The sequence below is a fragment of the Poecilia reticulata genome, linkage group LG12 (genome assembly GCF_000633615.1).
Source record: "Poecilia reticulata strain Guanapo linkage group LG12, Guppy_female_1.0+MT, whole genome shotgun sequence".
Lineage (NCBI taxonomy): Eukaryota > Metazoa > Chordata > Actinopteri > Cyprinodontiformes > Poeciliidae > Poecilia > Poecilia reticulata.
The window spans coordinates 6,753,420-6,780,019 of NC_024342.1; the positions used below are offsets into that span (position 1 = coordinate 6,753,420).

Consider the following 26,600-nt stretch of genomic DNA (forward strand, 5'->3'; position numbering starts at 1 on the left):
CATGATTTGGAGGATTATGATGAAGTGGCAGATAATCCTAATCTAATGTGTGTAGAGATAGTGCTACTGTTACTGACCTCCATTTAAATACATCTTAAATACACATAAGAAAAAATAAAAATAACATCCTTTTGAATATTTTGAATCATACTTAGTAAACTTCTCCACACTTTACTGCATTAAAATCAAACACTTTAAGGTATTTATTTCTTTGCGATTTGGGATGATCAATCATCACAAAGTAGTCTATAATTATGAAGTGAAAAGAAAACACATGACTGATGGTTTTCAAAAATGTTTTTATCAACAAGACTGAATAATTTCCGACTTTCAGTTGTTTTTGGTGCACACCTTCTTTTGTCTGATTTGACTAAATAAAATCCAGTGTAATGACTTGAATTAGTAAAAACATCCCTGCATGTGTGTAACTTGCAGTGAAACTCAGGAACATATACTTGAGTTGGTGGTCAGAGTATGAGAAAATGGGAAAAGGTCAATGGGAATGAATACGTTTACCTGGCTTAGTATAAGGGTAACTCCGTTGTTAATGTTAAACTGTTCACATTTGACTAAATACACACTATCAACAAGAACTGTGGAGTTGACCTGGTGTGGTGTGTTAATGTTTGCGAAGGAAACATTAACACACCACATACTGCAGCCATGAGTTAAATGTTCTAGCACTTATTTCCATCAGTGTACTTCCACAAAAACGGCAGTATTAAAACAAACACAAAATAAAATACAATGCTGAAAAAACACCAAAATTAATACAAATGTTACTGCTTTCCTAAGGTATATTGTGTTCTGTGCTGTAAATGTATTTTGGTTTTACTGACTGACAAATAAACAAATCACAAACCACAAAACAACCAATTATTTTCCGGAACAAGTTTTAAKACAGTGACCACATAAATAAATAAACACACAACCTTTGGTTTGTGCATCTTTGAGTTGTTAAGCACAAATATACAGAGTACATACCACTTGTTTGAAATAAAAAAGCCATTGAGCTCCCCCTGAAGGTGTACAATAGTACTGCAGTCATGATAAGACAGTTCCTAAAAGCATCATTCTTTAAAGCCAAAACTCTTATTGTATCACAGTATATTCCACAAAGGCCTGCACATACTTAATAATAATGAAGCTGGACAAAACAATTAAATGAAAGAACACTTGCTCAACATGTATTTGAGGTAGAATATATGTTCATTGTTCGAATTATTTTTACACATGAAACAAGCAGTATCTTAGGCTTAAAGACATCCAGCTGTAAATATTTTTCCACATTGCAGTCAAATTCATATAATAAAACATTTGTGTATCATACAAGTATTGAACTACAGACGTTTCTTCATTACCCCCTGGTGAAACAAATTAATCTAGACTCTGTTTCCTGTATAATTTAATAAGCCACACGCAGTTCCAGTCACATGCGGGATAAGTTTATTAGTTACGCTGATAGCGTCTTGGGCAACGTGACAGAAACTGGTGTGTTTCTATTTTTCACCACTAGATGGCAGCGCTGTTGCAGATACAAGGACTACACCGCTGACACCGGATTACTAGCTGCTTAAAGAACAATCTACAGAGAAGTAAGATGATTCTTTATGATAAACAAGAGGATGTTTCAATGCCTTATCTCTTCAAGGGATACTAAGCTTCTTTGCTTGCATGTGAAGGGTTTTATGAAGGTATCAGTGAACCAGAACTCCCAGTGCCTGTGTCAGGTGTCAAAACGTACCAGGATGCCTTTCCTCTAGCCACTTTGTCATAATGGCCAAGATAGTGGACAATCATGTCTTGACAGATTTGTTTTGTACTATACTCTATGCTAGTTTTGGAATAACTAGACGAATACTCCTTTGTGAGACTTTTTAGTGAGTTTTATCCCTGTTTGGTCTAAACTCAAGTCACACCCTATTCCTAAACTATAGGCCCGAACACAAAACAGCACCTCTTCTTATGGGATCTGGGCTTTGAGTCCCATTAGAAGTAGTTGGCCTTCACAATGTAGTATTTGTTGGAAAAATGAGCCCTACAAGGAGTTGAATCATGAAACGCATACACACTATTTAAGTTTTATTTTTAAAAGTCTTTGAAAACTATGTAGAATTTATTTTCACTTCCCAGTTCAATTATGCACCCAACTATTTGTGTTGCTCTATCTCATGATATCCCAATAAAATGCACTGAGGTTTGTGGTTACAATGTGACAAAATGTGTGTAAAGAGAGAGCTGACTATATGCAAACAACCACAGACCATGAGGTCTGAAGTTTTGAATAAAGTCATGGCAATGGAGAGGGCAGATTATGATCACTGTTGACTCTGCGCCAGTCTGTCGTCGAAAATTGTGCAACTTGAATGCAACATCCTGTGTGCGCGCCGTTTGGGACTGTAAAGCTGCTTGCTGCAGGGTGAATGCCACGCAAATTTTCATGAGGTTATTGAGCAGCTATCTAGAGAAAGTCTAGAGAAAGTGGGGTTGCTCACCAGAGGTTAGCATGTAACCCACTGGGAGTATTCAATTAAACATCTGCCACGGATGGTGACCTCTCCCTGAGCCTCCCACTACCCCCCACCGTCTCTCCCGCATTCAGGCTCCTGCATTTCTAAACAGGGCCTCTCCCCCTGTTCGGTTGCGCAGGAGATAGTGAGTGAGCAAAGTGTTGGTGGTTGAGGCTTTATTGGACAGCCCCCGCAGTGACACCCCCCGCCATGCTTCCCTCTCTCTCTCTCTCTCTCTCTCTCTGCTGCTAGTGCACGCGCAGGAACAGCTGTCATTGAGTAGCGCGCTGCGTATAGCGAGCCTATCCACTTTGAAGATTATTATGCAGGAGCTTCTAACCTTCCGGCGTGATTCAGATACAATGAAGCACTGAAAAAAAAAAATCTTAGAGCGGTGATACGTTTACCACTGCTAAGAGCGGGTGACAGGCGAATATATCAGAGACAGAAAAAGCCCCGTCTGTCTGCCGCTGTTCTCTCTGTATGCGCGTGTGTTGAGGAAAAAAAAACACCTCCGTAGCAGTTGTGGATTATTCCGAGGACACCGCGCTGAAACCATGAGCTGGGGGACGGAGCTATGGGTGAGTCTCAGCCACACTTGTACTCTTTAGTTATTCAGCCTGGGAGGCTGTAACGGTTCGGAGATAAAAATAAGCATGCCCCCATTTTTTTTTTTCTTTTACTGCTATAGCCACGCTTTTATTAGCATGCGCCGCTCTGCGCACGTCCAGCCTCGGGGACATTAAGGCTAATTTGTCGCGTTGTTTACCAGAGCTAATGTGTTTTCTCCCTCCATGTGTCACAGTAACGGCAGGAAGGTACGGGCAGAAGTAAAACCCTAAAAAAGCCCGCAGCTAACGCTAGCCCCACCATCCATTTTAGTTCACATTTGTGCGTTTCAAATCACGCTTTGCACACACCCCCTCACAATTTCAATGTAACAGATCAGTGTAAGGATGCGAGGCGGTTGTTACAGGCTGTCTCCTCGCGCTGCTTGTATGTTGTTACAGTGTGAAGGATATGTACCAAAGCAGGTAAATATTAAATGCACATGTACGGTGCCTTTCACAGGAAGTATCTTCGCTGTAACTAGAGGAAGTACACATGGCTCTTCCTTTCATCAGTACTCAATGTTGCAGGCTGCTTCTGGGTTACCGCACGTAATACTGCTAAATTTTAGCCTCTTTAACAAAACAATGTTTACATTTTTTTGTCACTTCACAATCACCCACGTCCATGTATTTTAGGGGATTACATGTGATACACAAGTCACATTACTGCAAAGCGAAAGAAAAGATTAACGTGGCTTCCATTTCTTTTACAAATACAGATCTGAAAAGTGTGCGGTGTATTTGTATTCAGCCCTCTTGAGTTAAGGGAAACAACTTTCTCTGCTTTCCAGATGTGAATATGTAAATGTTTGGCTCAGCTTTGTAGGTCAAGCTCAGTGAGGTTGACTGGAGAACCTTTGTGAACAGTAAGGTTCCATTTTTACCACAGATTCTTAAGTAGGTGTAGGTCTAGACTTTGACTAGGCCATTGCAGCAAATGCACATGCTTTGCATTCTAAACCTGCTGTGATGCTGCCCTGGGTGTCATCAGGCCAGTATTTACCCTCCATCCATATTCCTGTTCCTCGAAGTCAAGAAAAATAAAAAGCATGATGTTGCCACCACCACAAGAACTAACAAACCTAACAAAAATAACAAAAGTCAGAACAAGTGTATTGATACACCTGTATAAATTACAGAGATTTGAACTTTGGTTACTGATTACCTATTCGATGACTTCTGGTTAAGCTGGATTTTATTTAGGTGTGTTAGAGTAAAAGGTGTTGGGGGGTCATGTACAAATTCAACTAAGTTGTGATTGGTCATGTAAAATCCTGATGAAATATATTGAAGTTTGGGGTGTGAATATGACAAAATGTGGAAAAGTTGAAGAGACACAAATACTTTGGCAAATTAGTTTGTTTAACATCAATCAGAAAAGATATCTAAAACTTTTTATTTTAGTCTCAGCTTTTTAGCACCATATCTGAAGCTCGGATTTAGGCCATATTTTGGCCTAAATGACCAAAATCCACCTCTGGAGTCTACAAACTCAAGGCTGACCTTGCGTGGCATCTAATATTCCTCGTGTTTATGTTGGTTCATCATTTTTCCAAAGCTTTGTGTGGCGCACAGCAGCAGGAGGAGACAAAGCAGCAGCCCCGGTGACCTCACTGCAATGCATTCCTCTGCTGTGATGTCACGTTTCGTCCCTCTCAAATCAACTTTCAAGGAGGCAGGTGGGCCTTTATCAGGCCCGCCTCTCTGTCGCTGTTACAGTATTTCGCCGTATTTAGATGTAAGGGGTGGGAAGAGACAAACAGAAAATGATGAAAACAGCCCTGTGTCCGACCGTCTTTACGAGGTGATAATAAGCAACTCTGGAGAGTGGAATTCCTTTTGTCTGGGATTTCTTTAAATATATTACGGCTCATGTAATTTTATTGGCCGAGAGTCTGCCGTTTGGCTCGATTCTTTACTCATTTTTGAATAAATGACGGTGAGGTTTTATGTGAAAGTTTTCTTTTAAGTGATAGACCTTCATAAGACTTGGTTTGATATGTGTCTTCTTGAAACACTTGATCTAAAAGCCTGAAGCACCTCTGAACTTTATGTTGTGACTTAAGCTCAAAATTTGGCAGTAATGTTCATTTTATCAACAATGATAGAGTGAAAAGGGTAAAATCTCCCAAAAAAAGACAAAGAGAAAAGTTGCCTTTGCCTTTTTCCAAATGTGTACTGTGGATTAAATTGAATCCTCTGTCAATATCTGATGATGTCCAAATGTGGTTGAATAGCTGTTAGAGTTGCTATCTGGGCTAATTAAGAAAACTGTCTTTTGCTGGCTTGGTTTTTGCAGAATGTTGTGAAAAATTGCTTAAAAAGGACAACTTAATAAAAGTTTTTCTAAATGGTAAACATATCGTGGTGATAATTAGCTTGTCCTTAAATTCATTTGTTCATTTAGAATAGAAAAAGTGGCCTCTCATCTAGATATAAATGGAGTTGTTGTGTCCTTGTTGTATCTTTCAGATAAATTACTCAAAAGGGGAAACGACTTTGGGTCCCTTTAACCAATTACTACTTCCATTTCAAACCTCTAAACAACCCATGTCTTACCAGTGTCTTAGTTAAGTATTTTTAATGTAATATGAAGACAAATATTATTCAAAATGCTCAAATCTAGATTATAATCTAACCACATGTATTCTAAAGATTTTATATTTCACCTTAGTTAGGTTGTGTTCAGTTTCCGAGCACCGTTTCAGCCTGATGGTCAGTATGACAGATTATAAGCCTTCAAACCAAAATAACTTTGAGCAACTTGCTGGTGGATTACATTTATTAGAGTCATATAATAAGAATTCCTCATTATTGATGATTAACATTACTACACTAACAGATTTCTGATACAGGTTCAGTGAAGAAGGGGCCAGACTCTAGAAATGACTTACAAGGGCAATAGCCCAAATACTTTTATTTTATTTATTGTTTTTTTGTTGTTGTTGTTGTTTTGCAAACATTGTACTTAATATAAAACTGATAGGCCCATACCAGGTGAGTTGTATTATTATTAGTTGTAGTATTTTTATTATTTTGGAGTTTTTATGAGGAAGAATAATACTCAAGATATTGAAATTTATAAAGTTATTGTACATTGTTTTTGGGAACAACAAGGAGCTCTTGAATTAACTCACATTTACAACGTGAGAGTCAATACTATTGCTTAGTCACACACAGAAAAGCCAGTATAGCCCAAAGGTGTTTCGCAGGCTTACACACGTACAAGTTGACTCTGAGAAAATGTTGGTGAGGTTTTTTTTTCCTCCTTCTTCTTTTTATTTTTTTCCAAATCTTTGTTTCCTCAGCACACTCAGTGGAGTCCAGACTGTTTTTCCTTTAATCTCAATATGTTCAGAAAGGAAACAGAGAGCTCTCGGCACATCTCCACAGGTGGCTCGTTGCATTGGAAGGTGTTCACAGCTTGACATGTTGTGTCAGAGTAGCAAAACATGCAACCTTCCTGTCTCTGGCAACAGCCATGCTTATATGCAAAGCAGAACTGGTCTGTAGTACCGAAGGCTAAAATTAAGCTTAGTCATTACACACAGGGGTGCGGCTAAGCACCTTGTCATGTAAACAGGTCACCTAATCTGTATATGTAATATATATGTGATACAAGACAAGAATATCACAATAAGACGATGAACTGCTTTGTTTATTTGGTCATTTAGCAACTCTAAATGTGCGGAATGAATCACACCTGGTGAAGTTTCCCATATTTTGTCATGCCCAAATCACAAACTTAGGATTATACAGACTAACAAAGCTCTGTAATTGGAAGGAGAAAGAAAAATGAGAACAGGTTTTCAAAATCTTTTACAAAAAAAAGCATCTGAAAGTGTGGCTTGCATTTATGTTCAGCCCAGTTGGAGTAGCACCATTGGTTCTTTGGGTGTATATTTCTACCAGCTTTGCACAATTAAAGACTATAATTTTGCAGATTTTTGGCAAATTAACTGAGTCAGAGTGGATGGAAAATCCTTATAAACAAACTGATGTAATGTCTGGACTTTGACTATGCCATTCTAAAAAGTAAAACTGTGTCCCCTATTTGGCTTTTGGGAAGTCTTAAGCTGGATTTTTAAAGGGGACTAAATTCAAATCCATGGTGTACTCTCCAGCTTTTTATCTGTTTTGTCTGTTCCTTTTAGTCTCTTAGATAAAATAGATGTTTGTAGTGAAGCGTGTAAATGTGATAACAAGCTTATCACATTAGAACAGCTTGGCCAAAAGTAAAAAGTTGCTCATTCAGCTAGCTGTGGCTCTTCGCATGAACTAATTCTCGCATTTATTAAAACAGCGATCAAGCGCTCTGTCTTCATCATATGCATGACACATTTCGATGCACTCATCCTGTTGTTCCTGTGCTGCGAACAGGAAAGCAAGTGATAGGAAGTGAAGTTAAACTAGGGCAGGGTTGCTTAACCTCTCACCATCACGACTGTGGTGAGGCTGCGTGCATGCACGTCGGACTGTGATATGCCGTCCGCTTGCCGTTTGATTAAAAACTTTCGCATCGAAGTGAAACGTTACTCACAGTAAGGCTGAAGAAGACTAAATCTTAGTTGAAGTGGTTTAAAAACTTTGTGACGATTGCATCAGCACTTATGATGCTGATGTAGTTGAGAGAATGGAAGCAGAGCTGATTGTGACAGTTGCCGTTTGTTTTCAGCTTTTGCGACTCGCCTCGGGTAAAACAGCTGTCACTCAGCTCCAAAACGTTAAATGCCTTTAGTGCAACATCACAGGAGTGATTATAGTATTCACCAGTTTTATAAACACAGGCTGGGAGTGTGTTGTCTTCACCATCCTGTCCTTGAAAATTTACCAACTAGATAAGCGCAGTAATTGTTGTAATCTAGCTTTTGGCTAGCAGGATGAAATTTCGACAGAATTCAGCTCTCTAACTGAGCTGTGCTGACACTCCTAGTTGAAATGCACAGGCAGTTGGCAGTTTAAAAAAAATGTTTTATGCAAGCAGAGAGTATTGAGAAATTGACATGAATCACGTGCATGCAACTTTTCCTTAATAGGGATAATGTACAAATCCAACCAAAGAAGAAGGAAGTAAAATCTGGTAGCGCATGTGACCAGTTTGCACTGAAACCATAGTGAAAACAAATGAACATGAAATAATGCAAGAGTATTCTGCAGCTAAATTAATTCAGTGACCATTCAACACCGTGCTAGATCTGCTTTGCAAAAAGACAAGCGACTTCTCATATCTAAAACTGGAACTGTGTCAAAGGGGCTTTGCAACCAAAGACGGCACAAAGTGTAAAGCGGAAAACCGTCCAGCTGTCACACGTCTGCACCTTTAATGACTCACTTCCCACATGTGATTCATTTGGGAAGTAGATGTACTTTACCTTTCATACCGATGCATGCAGTTGTCTTCCAACTGCATGGAATGAAAGCGGATTTCTCGGGAGATCACAACGTATTGATGCGGCAGCATGGACAAGATTGAAACTCTAATCAAAGAGCAGCAGCTAAAGGTGAGTCGAACACTGCAGGGACGCTCGGTTATGTTTAGGAATTTGCAGCATCGCAGACACATTTTCTTGCTTGCTTGTTGTTCTCTATTAAATTTTGTACAAAGAATTGTCTGAAAAGACAAGGGACATTCAATACACTTCGCCGAAGGGGCCTAGACTTGTTTTGGTTGTTCATTCCCAGCTCTGAGATGTCTCAGCTGATTTCCTTGAAGTGTTAGTTAGACTTTGAAGCAGCCTGTCTCAGAAGAGACTGCTCCCGTATATCATCATGAGTCACCCTGAACTCCCCTCTTTGGGTTCAGTTGCATCCCCCTGCTGCTCGCTCGACATCGCAGGACTTGAAATATGAGCTACCTTGTTTCCATCAAAGCCTGAGAGCTTGGCCAGACTACAGCGGGGCTCCTCGTTAAATCTTACACTCATCACCACACACCTGCTGACTCGGTGATACTACCTCAGGGCCCTTTGAAACAACGTGATGGTGAAATGATAATGAATGCGTCCACATTTGATCTGGGTGCAGTATTGAGAGAGGAGGGTAGAATGAAGAAGGATTTAATTAGAAAAATGGGATATGCAGATAAACAAGTGGCGATAATAGATTTAAACCAAGCTTTTATTAAAGGACATTTATTGAACATCGATTTTGGACTTCGTCTTTTAAGTTGTTCGTTTAAAGTCTTTTAGCTTTTAGCTATCAACTTGTAAGCTGTGTGTGTTGAATAAGAATAGACTGATGAGATTCTTACTTTATAATAACCTTGAGTAAATACACCACTGATTTACTGTTTTTCATAAAAATGTGTCATAATTAATCACTCAACTCCTACTGTTGTCATTCTTTGTTGTGCTGAAATCTATTTTTACTAGATTTGAGCAAAAATAAAGACTTAATATTTAGCTGTAGCTTTCAGTTGAATGCTGCACATTTTATTTGACCTTTTTGCTGCTCTGCTTTTTATAGCAGCACCAGCAAAACTAGAAAAACTACATTTCCTGCAAAACAGAAGTGTGTATGCTGTAAGCTAAAACATTGATTACATTTTGATGAAACACTTGACATGAAGCAGAGATCCTAACAATGGCTAAGTGTAAAAATAGGTACAATCATTAAAATAATTAGAATTTTCCTAAAAACTTCAAATCTTAACAGAAGCAGTGCTTCAAAGTGTCATGGTGTAGGTTCAAAGGGCAAAGTTAATGCCATTGCTGTTGATACATTCAAGCTTCTTAGGCATTCGTATGACATTATTTAAGCTGAACTCTTCAAGAGGACACATTTTCTCATGTTTTGAGTATAAATTGTTAATTAATTGTTGGAGGTGTTGCACCCAACCACTTCTACTAAAGGACACGACAGACTAACTTGCGCCTCACACCACCACACAGATTCTCAATGATTGACAGCAACCATACCTTGACCTCTCTGTTTTCACCAGCAAGCAGGTGGCATCAACTCCCTATTGAGTGCACATGTATAAAAGCAATAGAAAACTTTTCAGGGACAAACAAATGAGTTGTGTTTTTATATTATACTGTTTGTCCACACTTTCAAATGCCGCCTTGAGCTAATGCCCATGTCACCCATAATTACAACTACATCTGGATTGTTTCATTAAATTTTGATAGAACAAGTGAAATGACTAAAAAAGTTGTGAAAAGCAGATGTTATAGCAAAAACTGGTGAATGAATGTTATAATAGGGGAGGTTTATTCATAGAAAAACGATTAATCAGGTGCTCCTCTTGGTTTGCATAAGAATATCTTATGTAAGTGGAGCTGTTTTCTCACCTCGGAACTGAACGATAGCTGTTGCTGGAACCGATTGGTCATCTTGTCTTTAGAACAGTGACTCAGTCCCTTCCCAGCACCGTTTGTTGCAGCCTCTAATGTTTCATCACTGCCTTTTTTTTCCTTCAGACTGTTTGCACAGTCAGTCTTAAAGCACTGCTGTCATACTGTAAATCAGCCATTGTCCTGAAGCCACTGATTAAGCCTTGCAGTCGTCCGTGTTCTGCTAATTACTGCTGTATTGTTCTACATACTGTCAATGTGATTTGATCTTTAGGTGGGGACTGTGTCAAGTTTCCTCAGCAGTGGCAGCAGAGAGCATTGTTAGCTATTTATAGTAAGTCAAGGTGGATGATTGTGAACAACTTTCTCAGGTTGTTGACCTTCAGTCTAAAATTACCCACCATTTTATGCTATCTTCAGTGTAGTTTGAAACCACAGCTTATAAGTATAACAGACTCAATATCACTTATTTCTTTTTTCTATTGGTTCGTTACCATCCAGGAGAGATGGAGGAAAATACAGCAGAAAAGATGTCTGTTGAATTCATCTTAATACATTTTAAATTCCTAGTTTTGTGTGGGCAAACACGACAGCAAAGAGCTGTGGTCTCAGTTCTCCATCTGTGCACATTTGCGGTCTGAGGCCACGCATTGGTGAGTTTGTTGCTTCTGTAGCCAAATCGGAGTCACCGTGCTTCTTTAAAATCCCCCCGTTTCCAGGAGGTGCCACATGTGGTCAGTTCATGTGCAAACACTTTTACCACAGTTTTTTTTTGTGTTTTTTGGATTACATTTAATCCGAAATGACCTAAAGCCGTGAAGCATGTCACCGTGGTCTCTCGCTACCTCAAAGGAGTCAAACTGCTGAAAATGATTCCAGCACTCACTCTTGACCCCCTCTTGAATCTCTTCACATTGCCTCCTCTGCTTTCCTTTCCTCTCATTCGGCTGAGTCATTCTCCTAATGGACACAACTTTGGGAATTTTCCTAATTTCTTTCAAAACTCTACTTAATCTGTTATGTAGAGTTCAGATATTGTCCAGCGTCTTCTTGTGCATATGAATCATGAAAGATGGCTGCCTCTTATTCTTTTTTTAACTGAATTGTACAAAAGTGGTACATTGGGTGCATAAAATATTAGTTATGTTAAGCAACAGACATAATTAGATTATGATCTGATTCCACTGTTGTAATCACTTATTGTTTCATTCATAATCAAATTCTGTTTCTGAATCAGTGTTTTCCCCTCGGTACACTGCCTAGCATGAGATGCGTCTTGTACAACATCATGTGAAACGTTCTGCGAGGAAGAAAAAAAACGTCCTCCTTGTGTCAGGCAGTCTCATATTAAGTGCCATCTTTTCTCATATCCTGAAACGAGGCATGCATGGGTGGAGTGAAAGGGCTGCCACGTAATTTAGAGAAAGCCTGGGAAACTCCAACAGAGATTTTGCTAATTTAGTTGCAGGGAACCATGTATTATACATTTCTCAAGTTAATTGCCCCATCCCGAATGGAAAGTTAGATTTTGTTTACCTTATTGAAAAACTGAGGAAGAAATGGTGGTGTATGGTTCCATGTCATGTATTTCTAGAGCTACCATGCATCAATTAAAGTTTTTTTTTTTATGAGTACTTGTTTTTGTATCTGGTAACAGATACAAAAATACCACACATTTAATGTTAGTTCTTTATATGAACTTTACAGCAATATAATTTGTGCAACTGTCTAAATTTCGGCACTAATGCATTGCCGTAGTATCTTGCTTCATATGTTGACATATCTAAAAATGAATTCTATATGGGTCCACATGAAGAAATTAAGCACTTATGTGTGTATTGGGTGTAAAAGATACACAATTTACAGTGTGCTACAATGCAAGTACATTTTTGGCATGGTGTTATGCTTATCGATTACCTGACCTTGTTTAGTGGAAAGTTCAATTCTCTACATAGATGTAGTGAGTGCCCCTCAAGACGAGGCCAAATCCCACAATATGCCAGTCACTCCAAGCTTCCAGCATGCCGACGTGAGGAAATCTTCACCAGTGCAGACAAAGCATCTTTACAGTGTAACAAGATATTAAATTCAAGGTTCTTTATTTGCCATTAGTGCATGAAATCTCCAGTCCAGTCACACTGGAACTTTAGTGCAGAGTTTGATGAGTCAACAGTTTAAAAAAAAACAACAAAAAACAGACAGTGCAGAGCATATTAATAATTTTTAAATTCAGTAACCTTCTGTAATGTTCCCTTAAAAATGGGTCAAATTATCTTTTATTTTTTAAGGTAATATTTAGAAATAGTCTTCAGGCCTCTTGACTGGTGAGATGTTAAGACAATATGTGTGTTTGATTGTAGTCCCTTGTTTTTTTTATGAACGTTGTTTTAAAGTTTGTAAGGTTACCAACTTTTAAACAACAAAGCTATTAAGACTGAAAGGAAAAACTGAATATATTACTAAGAACTGGGTTGAGTAATTGTAAACTGTGAACTGTGACTACATTTTCTCATACTCAGTCCTGACTCGAGTAAGCAAGTCAGTAAACAGCCCCTGCATGAAAGCAGTGTCTGACCTGACAGAAAAAGTATTTGACTGATCTATTTATGAAGTGAAACTACACAAGCCCCGGAGTGAGGCCTTAGAGTAAAGTGCATAAGGAACATGTTTTATGAAGTCTCTCATTTACATCCACAGTGTTTGCCAGCTGACTTAATTATAATCTAGTATAACTATTTTTTTATGAGTTTTTTTTCTCCAAGTTGCAAAATCTCTGCTGCAGTCACAGCTTGATTTAAAAACAACTCTTAATCATAAACGGTATATTTTGGCCCTGCAGAGAACATGCCATTCTAAGTTTTTTTTAGTGCAGCTAGAAGTGAAACATGTCACAACAGCATGACTGCTTTGACAAGAAGTTTCACCTAAGACCTATGAAGCAACGGTACTGCACGTAGGAAGTTCAACCTGCTGAATTGTGTTTTAGCTCCTCCCTATGTGCCTCCAGCTTGTTTCATTTCATGTTCTGGGCTTTAACTACAGCGTTGCACATTAAGAGCAGGATGCAGAAAAATGACAGTAACATTCATCACTGTCAGTTGTGTTTTATTGGGATTTTATGTGGTAAAGTAGGACAAAATTGTGAAGGAAACAAAAAACACTTTTAAAATAAAACCCTGAAATGTTTGGTGTGCTGTATTCAGTTCCCTTTTCGTTATAATTTCTCCACATCTGAGTTTTAGCATTTTGTCCACTAAACAAACACATCTGCTGTGCAAATCAAGGGGACTAATAGACACTTCAAATGGCCAAATATAAGGATGGGATTCAGAGGACTAATGTATGGCACTTGAATTAGAAGGTCTGACCAAGTGTGCATTCAAGTTGCCCTTTGCGATTTTGCAAACTCTTGACATTGTGATGCCTGTTGCAGTGTGAAGTAGCATGTGGCACTTCTGTTCATCTAAGCTAGAGGTCTGCAACCTCTGACTCTGGAGTCGAAAGTGGCTCTTTAGACCTTCCACAATAAAATTTTGGCTAAAACAAACTACAGTGGACCCCAGGCTAGTCGTGGTTAAGTATTTTTCTGTGGAATGTGACTAAATAATTTGTGTAAGATTTACCATTTTTTTCTTGAGCATATTTAAAATATTCTAATACAAAAAAATCAGCTTTGGAAGTTAATCAAAAAAAGAAAATTATATTCCTTGATGCTGATTGGCTAGAATGGAAATAAGGAAGTAAATGTATCTGTCCTCTAGTTTAAAAAGTGTAATTGTGGTTCTTTAAAAATTGCATGCATTTATTTAAAAATAATCCAAGCCAAGAGACCCAGGGTAACACACCATACTTGTGATGAAATATGGTAGAGGTAGAATCATGCTGTAGGGAAGGTTTTCTTTAGCACAAAACGGTAAACTAGTCTGAGTTGATGGAAAAAGCCTACAAAAAACTTGAGATAGGAGCAAAAGTTAAACATCAAGCAGGATGTCAGCACTAAATATACAATAGATACAGCATATCAGTGTGTTAGAATAGCCCAGTGAAAGTATAGATCAAGATCCAAATGAGAATTTGGAAAATGGACACCAACACATACCCCAAAAGACTAGCAGCTCTAGCCACAGCAAGTATGTGGTTCTGCAAAGTGTTAACTTGGAAAGCCTACATACATTTTAAGTAGTTGGTTGTAGGTGTTGTTGCAGTTCATTGATTGGGTTAATGTTAAAGTTCAAAGTTTGCTTCATTCCTAGGAATATATTTTATAAGAATTAAAGAGCCTTATCCGCACCAAAAGGAACAAAAACAGCTCAGGGGGAACAATGGCTAATGTGTGTGCAGGCTGGCCTAGTAGGCTTAATCCACAGAGCAGCCTAATGGGTGTTAAAGGTACAAGGGAGGTTCAGTAATCAGATTAATAACAGGGTCATTTAATCAAGTTCTCTGCTGGTTCTTTCTCTCACTGTTCTTTTGCCTCGGCATAGTGAGATTCTGTTCAGCCTTGTGAGATAAAAATATTCTTATTTTAATACCTTACCTTGACTAACTTTAATAATACACTACAGTTTTATGGAGATCAAACCAATCAAGATTTTTAGATTGAACCAAAACCTGGTTTCGCTTGAGATGGATTAACTTTGTCCAGGACGTCCGATTTCTGCGCTCTCCTTTGCAAGAAAACCTCGCGCCATGTTGCGAAGAAGAAGCCACTTTTTTGTGCTCATCGACAACGCTCTTTCTGTGAAAGCAGAAAAAGAAGAGGAGCAAAAGGAAGAGGAGCCCACAGCGAGCCCCTTTGAGGAGTATCTGCAGACGCTCCTCCAGTTGAAGACGACCAGTGCTGTAAGTGAGCAGAGGAGTGAGGAAGTTCTCATTTCAGACACATAGACTGCACTCAAAGCCACTGTGGGTTTTCCAACTGAATCAATCTGACGTCTGCAGAGTTTTAATTCCGCTTAGCTGGAACACTTCAGGCTCTTTTAAGTAAACATGGTTACTAATCACAGGAAGGCGCCGACTCAGACGTCCCGCCTCTCAGTGCTGCCAACACGCATAGGTAGAAAGTTTGAAAGACATACAGGAAGTGTTACATGTACCAGTGGAAGCTGCTCTTATCGTTTTTGACAAGGCGAGGTGTTGCTTCTATAAATACCTTGATAGCGTTCCAACATGAGGTGTCCTCTCTGGACAAACCAGCTGCTCAGTTTTGTGTGATCATTTGCCTCCAAATGTGTGTCATCTTGTCCTATTTTTCACTAAACTTTGCAAAAGAAAGTGGATTGTAGCCTAAAAAAAATACATTTTTGCCATCTTACTTGTTTGTTGTTTTTTTTTGTCATAAGTTTAGGAACACATTTGGAGTTTTATTTGGACTCAAAGATTCAGAATTTAAGCATAACAAAGTACCACATGTGAATGTATGCAGCCACTCCAGATGGTTTAGATTAGTAAAACAGCTAAATGTATCTTTGCTAGATATAAGAGAGAGCTTTAAATAATGATTTTATTTATTATTATTAAGAAAAGCTGCCTTAAACAACTTGGCCTTGTGTTGTTGCCATCTGTTGCAACAATTATCAAGTGTTCATATCTGGCTAAAAGTCTTTTCTTTCACTTTTGGCTCAGTCTTCTTTGCAGAATTGTTTTAATTCAGTCAAATTGGAGAGTTTTTAAACAAGAATACTGATATTCTACAAATCTGGCAAATACATATATTTTATATACATGTATTATATATATAATATATTTATTTTAAAAAGTCAATGTTAATGACGCAAAACACATAAATAGAAGAAATCTTTAAGATGGAAAATCTTTTTCTGACTGTCAGTGATTGACCATAAATAATAACAGCAGATTATATGCATTAAAAGCCTCTAACTAGCTATATTAAAGTCATTCATACCCTTTATTATTAGAATTTTATAAATAAATTAATGACTATGATGAGAAAACATTACCCAAGACTGTGCCTGATGATATTTCTTATTAAAAAGGTCACAGGCAGCTCATGACCACTCTGATAACCAGAACTAAAATATCAGATGACATCTGCTGTGAACACGCATATGATCATCATCTGTTTTTATTTGTGCGAGTTTGCATGTTTTCCTGTGAATCCTCTCTGATACTGTAGCTGCACAGGGCTGCAGATGCTTTGTTTCAGACCCCGCTTTCTCGGACAAAGCGCGATGTGTGTTTGAGAGGGGGCTTGGCATCTCCTTTAAATATTTGTTCTTGCTGCGGGACGCCCACCATCATGAAGCCCTGTGACCGCCTGCAGCAGTCGGTTCATGTATGGCGAGTGGTTCTGGTTGACCAGATACAGCCTCGCTTTGAGTCTGTGAAGTGTGCGGTCGGGTCCGCTTTGTTGGTTCCTCTGTGTTCTTTGAGGTTATGAATAATTAGTGAAAGGACAAGTCCAAATTTTCCAACATTTTGTGTACTTTTTTTTTTCCCCCACCGAGGCCAGGAGGGCTTTTGCTGGAACAATTCAGTCGTTTGTTGGTTATTTTAATTGGTTGGACTCTCACAGCCCACTGAACAGATCTGGATGGCTGCTGTTTCTTTCTGTTCGTTCTCATTATCTCTGCAGGTTTGGATTTGTCAGCTGATGAGACTACCTGACAAATAAAGAATTAAACCTTTTGTATTTTTTTGTTTCGACATCAAACTCTATTTAAGCTCTATTTAAGTATGTTAGACTACACGGCCTTCCAAAAATCATTTACCACATTACAATTTCAAACTTGTATTGGTATTTTTTGTGATAGACCTAAAAATTTGTGAATGAAAATTATAGTTTTCATAGTTCTGTGTGAACAGGGTGTCTGCGCATCCTTAAAAGGTCTTAAATTAAATGTCTTAAATTCATTTAAAAATGGAAGATGGCCTTGAACATTGTAACCACAGGTCTTGTTAGGACTGTTTAATCTTGTATGTTGAGTGTATTTTCTTTCTTGCGGGTCTTTTCTGTCAGGAAAATGTTTGGGTCGCACTCAGACATTGTCACTGCGTTCTGTGACTTGAGACAGTTGAGGCTACCAGTAACTCACTGATAACATACCTCATCTAGCCAACTAGCTTGATAACTTTTTCGCGTCTATCGTGGGTAAGTGCAAATTTATTCACCATTTGACTGGATAAAGTTTGTACATTTCTGTGGAGATAAATGTCTTAAATTCCATTCATAGTGGTCTTAAAAAGTCTAAAATTTGAGTTAGTGAAGCCTGGGGAAACCCTGTAACGTACACTTGTATCCAGCCCTCCTGTACAATAGTTTGTAGAAAACCAAACCCTCCAGGATATTTCCCTTGCAAAATAGCTCCAGCTTAGTCAGATTGGTCAAACTTTGCATTTAAACATAACCTGTCAAACATTGCCACAGATTCTAGCTTAGATTTGAGCTATTCTAACTCAAAGAAAATTCTCTGTTGTAAACCAAGACATTATAATTCTGGCTGTAAGCGAAGGTCCTGCTGCAAGGTGAACCTTGGCTACCGTCTCAAGTCTTCTGCAGCCTCTAATAATTTTCTGCTGCACAAAACTCCATCCACTTTCCCATCAACTCTTCCCTTCTCACTCCTGATTCACTGAAAAGCATCCCCACAGCTTTAGATTGCTGCCACCATGTTTCACTGTGAGGATTGACTGCTTTCCAATGACATCTGAATGCAATTTCTAGCTCTAGATTTAGAGTTATCAAAATAAAACAGGCTAAAGTAAATGACTACTTATTGCTGGTCTGTAGCAGAAAATCTTATTGAAATTTGTGGTTGTGATGTGACAACACTGGAATAAACAGTCATTGTCTTAAAACAGAATTTGGCTCCTCTGCTGGAAAGGTTTAGGGGGTTAATGGTTGTTTTCAGCATGACTAACCCAAACCCACCTACCAGTCTTTACTCCACAGTCAATATGCTGAACAAATGAAAAAGAGAAAAAGGCTTCTTTTCTCATTGTTCTCCATCCAGCTGAACATCTGTCTTCTCAAACCCTGCTGATCCCCGCATGTTGTGTTTCTCTTCTCGCCCACTGACAGGCGGGGAAAAGTACTGAAGTCTCCACCATTCTCCTTGATAATATTCATCTAAAACATCCTCCATGTGGCCCTTCTAGGTTCAGATCTGTTTATTTGGACTTTTCTTTCCCTGTGTAATTTGTGCAGCTCAGGGTCAGAAAACTGCAACAGTGCATTTGTGACCAACTTGCTAAATAATGAAATACTACTTTGGTACATTTGCCTCTTCTCCAATTTGCTAGTTTGCAATTTCCTGTTTGCGTTGTCCGTTCTTTACATTTTGTTAGCCAACAAGCGGCTCTGTTTTTTCCCTCTTGTCTTTTTAATAGCGTATTGATTTCAGCTGTGACCGCCAGAGCAGCACGACTCCCTACGTGGAGGTGGCTATAACCCATTAAGCAAAGATGTCCCCAGAAATGTTTGCTCAGGGAGTTTAAAATCAGTACATGTCTTTTACCATTATGTTGTAAATTCACTCTATTCCCTTTTATGATGTGGCACAAGAGGGCCTTTACTGCCCCTCCTTTCTTCCCATTTTTTTTTATCAGCTTTGTTTTAGGATTTTAAAAAAAGGAATATCTTGAATATTAGATTAATTTTTTATATGGATTTTTTTAAATGCTCCATTTTCTGTGAGACTTAGAAATTCCTTTAATTGTTGTCAGTATCTTTTGAGGTCTTTATGTAAATATTTAAATTTGAGGGTTTTTGTTCGACAACTTTACTCTCTACTGCCATCTGTGTTAGATAAGGGAATTACAACCACTGTGGGATTATTTTATACATTACACATCCCTTTTTCCCTGTTAATAAATTAAGTAAGCATGAAGACTTCTATTTATATCCACCCTTAGATGAAGGGCACATAACAAACCATACACTGAGCAGACTCGCACACAGACACACTCCCCACTGTTTGTTGCCTTATGAGTTCTCTGTGCTGTACACTAATAAAGAATCTCCTTATGTCTTTGATTGAATAATTTGGACTGAACAGGTTGCTAAATAATGTGAATTAGTTTAGATTAACCACTAGTCCGATACGTTAACCTTCACCATAATCCCCGGCTCTCTACTTAAGAGGGATTTTGCAGGGTCAGAAGACCGTTCCTATGAAACAAACATGCACTTGTTTTCATTTCTTACCACCAATAGGGAACCTGTGTATTTAGGAAGTGCTAAAATATCTTCTATTTTTGACCCTTTTTTCTAATTTCCTGCATGTTGCTACGTGTTTGTTAGAATCAGAGTTCTATTTATTTTCAGTACGTGTTCTACTACAATAGTATGCGAAACACTGTGAGTTGGGGCTGTGGCCTGAAATAACAAGCTGAGTGGTTCTGGAGGGGATCTCCTACATCGTGTATTCCTTGATCTGGGAACAAGGTTAGGCGTGAGAGTCTGGCAGATGAAAGAACAGAAGCAGGTAAAGGTCAGGACAGGGATTTATTAGGAGAGAATGAAGAAAATTCACTTCTGCATGCAGGCTTGACCCTAATGCAGTCAACCTTGACAGAGTTGCTAACAATGCGTAATTTGCATGCATGCTCCATGAGTGAACTTTGAGTAAAAGAGAAGTGTGTTCATTTTTTTCATGTGTAGTCAAAATATTTTTAACCGTACACATCATTGGGACAGTGATGATTTACATTTCCAGCTCGGGGATGCAGGTTTAAAAATAATAAAACAGAAATGTTACTTATTATTTAGAGTAATAGTTGACGATGTTTGACATGAGGTCCTGTAGCAAGTTTATAAACAGTTAATATCTGACCTTTGAGAAAATTTGTGGATTGACGAATTAAACCTAAAATATTATGACATTATATATATATCAGTGACGCGCGGTCAGGGAAAAATCATGGAAAAATAATATATAATAATAAAATCATTTATAAAACTATTTTCACGTGTGGTTTGTACTATAAAGTACCCATTTTTCATTTAACCAAATCTGATGTTTTTTTTCTTCAAAATTGCTGAATTTTCGCGTTTTCCCATTCAAATGCTTAGAAGCAAAGCCGGTGAGGCAGCAGCGAGTTGAGCCTCACCTGCGATTGCGCAACCTCTTGCTAACTACCATTCCATGAGAGCATGCTCCTCCTGTCTGTGCGTCGCCAATAAATTGGTTAAAAATATTTAATGTATGAACTGATTTTCCATAATTCAGGTTATGCATTTAATGTACCGTGTTTTTATTGTCACCAACTGTGTGTATAACGTGCTTCGTGTGCTAAGGAGCGATCAGAAACGGCAGAACAGATTCGAGGTGAGGCAGGCAGTTCTCTTGACTCATCGCTGGGGGCGCTCATGAAATCAAGACATTGTGACTCCACAACTGCAGAGTAAGAGACGGTAACAGCGATCTAGTCATACAGTAGGTGCGCTGATACAGAGAGCGAGAAAGACATGGTTTTGAGTTGTACTTTAACAGTTTCTCCCTTTGCTGTTAAGCACAGCACGGAATTAATAATATCTACATGTCTAAGTTTGAGATAAAGTAATTATTCTGTGGCGGCGGCGCGGCTAAGCATCACATGTTAAAGAATAGTCTTTTTGCCCTCCAGCATTTCCTTATGTAAACAGTAACATGCAGGGGGTAACATGCACCGACAATTATAATTAAGTCGGTGCCTCACCACCTATGAACCTCACCCCACGTCACTGATATATATACGTATATATTTTTTTAAAAGTAAAAAGTAGATAAAAATTCCTAATCATTTTTGCCTTTAAATCACTTAACACAGTCAAACCCATATGAAAACAAAAGGCTGCTCTAAAAATAATACACACTGTCAAATAATGGGTCTTTTATAACATAAGTTTTACTAAGCAGTGCAGCTGTGTTACGAAGTATTGTTGAATAATTTAAGTCTGATCCAGATGATTAGTTCCGAGTAATTACCCAAAAATAAAATAAGTCCATGTAAAAAAGTATAGATCAACCTTCACTCAAAAGTGCATATGTAGTTTTAATTTTCATACCACTTTGTTTCTATATAATACCGTTACTCTGACTGGAACCGTTTTACGTGTTGCACAAGTATTTGTTTCGCTCAGGAAGATCACTGGTGATGCACCACCTCCAAACTCAGTTTCCTGTGTGATCAATCAGTGGATTCAATAAAAACAATTGTTTAATACAAACACGATGACAGCTTAAAGGCTCATAAAATTGCATTTGTTCTAACTGCTGTTGAGTTTTATGAGAAGGGGGTAGTTTGGTTTTAACCCTTCTCTGACTAGCCGTTAGCTTTAGCCTCGAGCTAATCTGGAGGCTCTATTAATTAAATCCATCAAAACTGAGAACTATGAGTCATTCACAGCTTAAAAAAACACACCATCCAGTTTTTTCCAATTTTTTTTAGTTTAATGAAAATCTTATCAAGTTTAAAGACATGTATTGTGGTTTACATAAGAATAATCACATTTTTTTCTTGCGCTACATAAATTGAAATAAAAAAATCAAATCTGGTGAAAATTAGAAAGAACAGGCTAGACAAAAATCACTACTTGCTGATTAAAGCGTGGTTGGTTATTTTAAACTTGGTTGGTTATTTTTTTAAACTTATGACCTAGAAATGTACTGACAAAAACAAAGCGTAAACATACATATAATGATGGAAAACTTCCTAATGCTCTTGTGCTGTCCTTTGCTCTTTTTTATTTTTTATAGATTTTTGTTATTAGATCTGCTCCATCTGGTCATGGAGAGGTGATAGTCTTTAGATGGGTTTAAATACTTTACTGGCTGGAATGGCAGCAGTTTGATGTGATAAGGAGGAAGGCTGTAACAGTATACAGCACAATCACTTCTCATAATGTGTGTGTTTTCTTAACAGTTCCCTGCCTGAGAATCATAAATTATTAATCCTATGTTTCTAGTGTAGCTCGGAAATTGCACCACTGATGGATTTTTCATTTTACTCCGGCAGTGACTCATCACCACCTGAACAAGAACCTTTGCATTTATTTATTTATTTTTATTGGTTTGCTGTATAGTTTATTTAATTTTCACACTTTGGAGAGGTTTGCAAATTTAAAGTGGCTCCCAACCCCCAACCATATGTAATCTCCTCATGAGTAATCCCGCCTCTTGTGTCATTCCTAGTCCTTTCAAGCCCCCTCCCTTTGTTTTGCAGCTCTCTCTCTCCCTCTCTGTCCTCTACTCTCATCCCACTTATTCCACCTTACGCCTGATGGAGCATTAAGCCTGAACGCTGCTGGCAGCCATGGACTCATATTCATTTGGTTGTTGAGTAAACCAGCCAGGCTTTGGACCTTTCCCTTCACTCACATTTTTTTTTCCTTTTACTCCTTCCAGAAAATCAGGAATTACTTGAACCAGCTAATTTTTTAGTGTGTGTGGAAGGTTTCGGGGTAGGGAAGGGGTCAGGAGACTTCGTTCTGAGCCTCGGCACGCTTCTGCTGATCTGCACTTGCTCCCACTTGGGATACCCAGACAAAGGTCTCGCGGATGACCTCTCCACACTAACTTTAGCTTTTCACCGCATTCACTCTGAGGGCGGTGAATTGAATGGGCATTTTCCAGAGTTTGGATGTTTCCATGCTGAGAGCCACCGGATAAGATGGTGCCCCTGCAGAAAAGGGTAATCCGAGAAATGTGTGTGGAGGAGGAGAGGAGGTTTTTATCGTGCATGATTTAGCTGCTCTGACGTGGGCTGTATGTTGTCTTTTATTTTGTCCTGAATACTCGCTTTGTGTTTGAGATGAAGTAAATTAAGTTTTGATACTTCACTTGGAGCAAACTTCAAAGAAAGCATTTGGGGATTTAGAAGAAGCATAAACAGGAATTCCAAAGGAAGATTCTTCACCCAAAGCAGAGAAAGTCTTATTGTTTGGTTTTTATCCATTGATTTCCCTGACTGTGTTGAGGGGTTTCTCATTGAAATTGGCTGACAATGCAGACTGGGAAGTCCCCCCCCCCCCCACTTCTCATTGTATTGTTTTCTTTGAGTACTTCAATTGAGAGTCGTTCAGTTCCTGAGTGTTTTCATTCAGGGGTGTTGAAGTGATTTTATCATGCCTCATGTGATGAGATTTTACTGCAGTAAAGCGATGAAGTTCTGCACAAATCTAGGCGATATTAAAAAGACATTTGGCTTTCCTCTATGACAACCTGACATTGCTTCACAGAGCTTCAGACTGAAGCACACCTCTTCATCTTTTTCATCACCACAACCACTTCCTGTGTCACTTGTGCTTTCAGTGCAGGATGCTTGAAGCACTGCTGTATCATTCTGCACTGTTCGCTTAAAAATCACATAAGTTTTTCTTTTTTTCTGGTGCTGACACCTTCTAAGATTCTCCCCTTATTAGTCGGATGTAGAGAAGACTAAAGACATGGTGGAGGAGAGGATGGGAGACTGTTGGAGCCACACCAAGGTCGCATTTTATGTTTTTTTTTCTTTGTGTGGTTAGATTAGGTAATATTGTCTGGATTTAGACGTGATGTATATGTGCTGATTTGTCAGATGAATTATTTGCTCTCTTTCCTGATCTGACAACTTTCCCGACGTGACCTTAGCCAAGTCGAGGCTCATACTTTCACCCACAAGTCACGAGCGAGTCTTGAATAATGACTTCAGTCTGAGCAGCTGCGTTTAGTTATCAGTGCTATAGACTGCTGGGGTCTGGATTTACCATAAGGCTCTGGAACATCCCACACTTTTTAAATCATATTTGGATCTGAAGGAGAAGCCTCTGGTGAAACTGGTAGCGCTGATTAACTGCTTATGGAGAGACGAGTGTCGTGTTTCTGGTGAGACGCCTTTCGCTGGGGAATGCATTGCGCAGATGTGAACAAAAAGGTCACCCCGTGCATATGGGGTTTTTACCTCAAAATCCATTCTAAAAGTAATACAGTATTTACATATACTCAATATGACCATCTAAAGGAGGTGTAGCTTTGCCCCTACATAACCTGTTAGATGATTAAAGCAGTTTGAACAGCTCCACAGGTCAAGATGGAAGGTTAGCTTTAGCTGTTTGTGATTTCTATCATTAGCTGCATATAATAGCTCTCTTCATCACCTTTCTTTTTTGAGTAGCTGCTATTTATTTTAAGGCAAGAGGGGATGTCACACTGTGTGTGGTGTACGTGACAGAGAAGTGCAGTGTTCACTGTAAAATAAGGTTATTCTATTTTAAATTAAAGGCAAAATGATTTTTGAAACTAGCATTAATTGTGGTCTCCATGCGTCTTGAGAATATCAATATATAACTCTGAAATTGACATAAGGCCCTCAGTCTATAAGAACAGCACACTGCTCACAACAAACAGCATTGTGAGTTCAGTGACCTGGCTGAAAAAGATTGTCATCACAATAATACCGGTGCAGCTGAAAATGATCAACAGCTGATTTTGTGGTGCATCTCTGTTCTTCGCTCAATAAAATGTTCTACGCTAATCATGCAACCTAATCATTTTCACCTCTTGTTCTCTACAGGATCAGTTTGATAACTTGGAGAAGCACACGCAGTGGGGGATTGAGTTTGTGGAGAAGTACAACAAATTTGTGAAGGAGCGATTGGAGATCGAAAACAACTATGCAAAGCAAATTAGGTGAGTTCTTTCTGACCAGTATTTGATGTTGCAGTTGGTGGAAAAAAACATGTTATGTGGGGAATCTGACTGTCACATTTTGAAAACACACTTCTGATCCAGTTTTGTTATTTCTATTGTGCTCAAATTGTCAAAGTTTAAAAAAGGCTTAATGGCATCAAGCAGGGTGTGTTTTTGTCTTTTTCACCGCAGTTTTATCTTTATATTACCACATGACATGTGATTACTTTAGAGGCAACAGCAGCATTTCCTTTCTGTCATATTCGTGTCAGACTTTGTCAACAGACTAAGTTTATCGCTGAATCAGGTCTAATGAGATGCCTCTGAATTTGTTGACCCGCAGCCGGCTTCCTCTTTTCCCCATTAATGAGAGGCAATGTGAGCGTCACAGGAAGTTTAAATTTCATTCGAAAAAGTTAATGGACATTTAAGTGGCTGCCTTGCTTGGCAGATAAAATCATTCAGGCATAGAATAGATCTGATGAGTCAATCTTCTTTTTAATAAAAACACTCGCTTTGCTAAGTAAGCTACTTGACTACTAAGTAAGCTAGTCAGCCTTTCAAATTAAAAGGTATTGTCTGTTTCCTCGATAGTAAACTAAAACTCAAAAGTGTTCCAATATGTAAAAAAAATAATAATGTAAGTACTTGAATGAATTTGTGTCTGAAGTGCATCTGTATGAGAACGTAGCACATTTTTATATTTCCATGCAACTCCAATGTCAGGTTTCAGCCAGTGAAATAAGTCAAAGTGGACGTCTGCTTAACTCCCCTCTCCATCCTTTCTTCCCCCCGTCTAGCTGTTTCTCTGTCTGCCTCTTTCCTCCTTGCATGTGAAGTTGTGCGTTTCTGTCACTGGTCTGAGCTTCAGGCAGAAAGGAAGTCAGGTTGTGAGGGGTTAGGGGGGTGGTTTCCATAGTGATGACAAAGTATCAGCATTATCAACCTTAGGTCTGACCCAGATTTTTTTATTCCACCAACCACATGTGTCGGCTCCTCCCCTTCCCCTTCCCCTTCCCCTCCCCCTCCTCCTCTTCCTCTTCCTCCTCTCTTCCCCTCCTCACACACACACTGTGTTGAGATACAGTCGCTGATTTTCAAAGGCAGTTTTTGGAGCAGAGAGGATTCATCTCCTCAGGCCTCCTGCCGCTCAGCAGTCAGCAACAGAAGAAGATATTCCCCCAAATCCGCATCTTCGTCCCCCCTCACCCTCCAAAGAGGATGGTCAATACGGCTAATGCCCTAATTATTCTGCAATCGTCCTGTTTCAGAATGAATAACTAATACCATTACAGGATTCATATAAAGATTGCTTTAGTAAACAATAGACGGTTATAGAAGACCAACTTTAGGTAATGAGGCTGTCAGTGTTTAGATGCATTGCTTAAGCTCATATATCCCTCTGTGACTTTCTGCAATTAGATTGCTTTTAACTGAATTTCAGTATTTGGTTGTCTTTAGGATTTAGTTTTTGCTGTAAATCTGTTAGAACATCTACATTTTAAGAAGCATTTATAGATTTCTAATACAGATTCAAAGTAAAAAGCGTTTCCCATGACATTTCTCATATGAATA

The 26,600-nt window shown here is 38.8% G+C and overlaps 1 protein-coding gene across 28 annotated transcripts in view; it reads left to right on the forward strand.

Annotated features, from left to right (window-relative positions):
• Positions 1–2,740: 2,740 nt before the first annotated feature.
• Positions 2,741–26,600, forward strand: part of fnbp1b (formin binding protein 1b) — a 66,017-nt gene continuing 42,157 nt past the window's right edge. For 5 of the 28 annotated variants that reach the window (XR_535014.2, XM_008423564.2, XM_008423568.2 and 2 more), the window contains exons 1-2: positions 14,898–15,258; positions 24,910–25,025. Coding sequence is in view for 27 of the 28 variants with exons in the window: in XM_008423564.2 (XP_008421786.1) it covers positions 15,106–15,258; positions 24,910–25,025 (269 nt within the window). In the remaining variant the exon portion in view is untranslated. Of the gene's footprint in view, positions 3,092–14,896; positions 15,259–22,635; positions 23,050–24,909; positions 25,026–26,600 lie in introns of those variants that run through there. The other 23 variants (XM_008423572.2, XM_008423574.2, XM_008423582.2 and 20 more) reach the window with 8 other exon arrangements.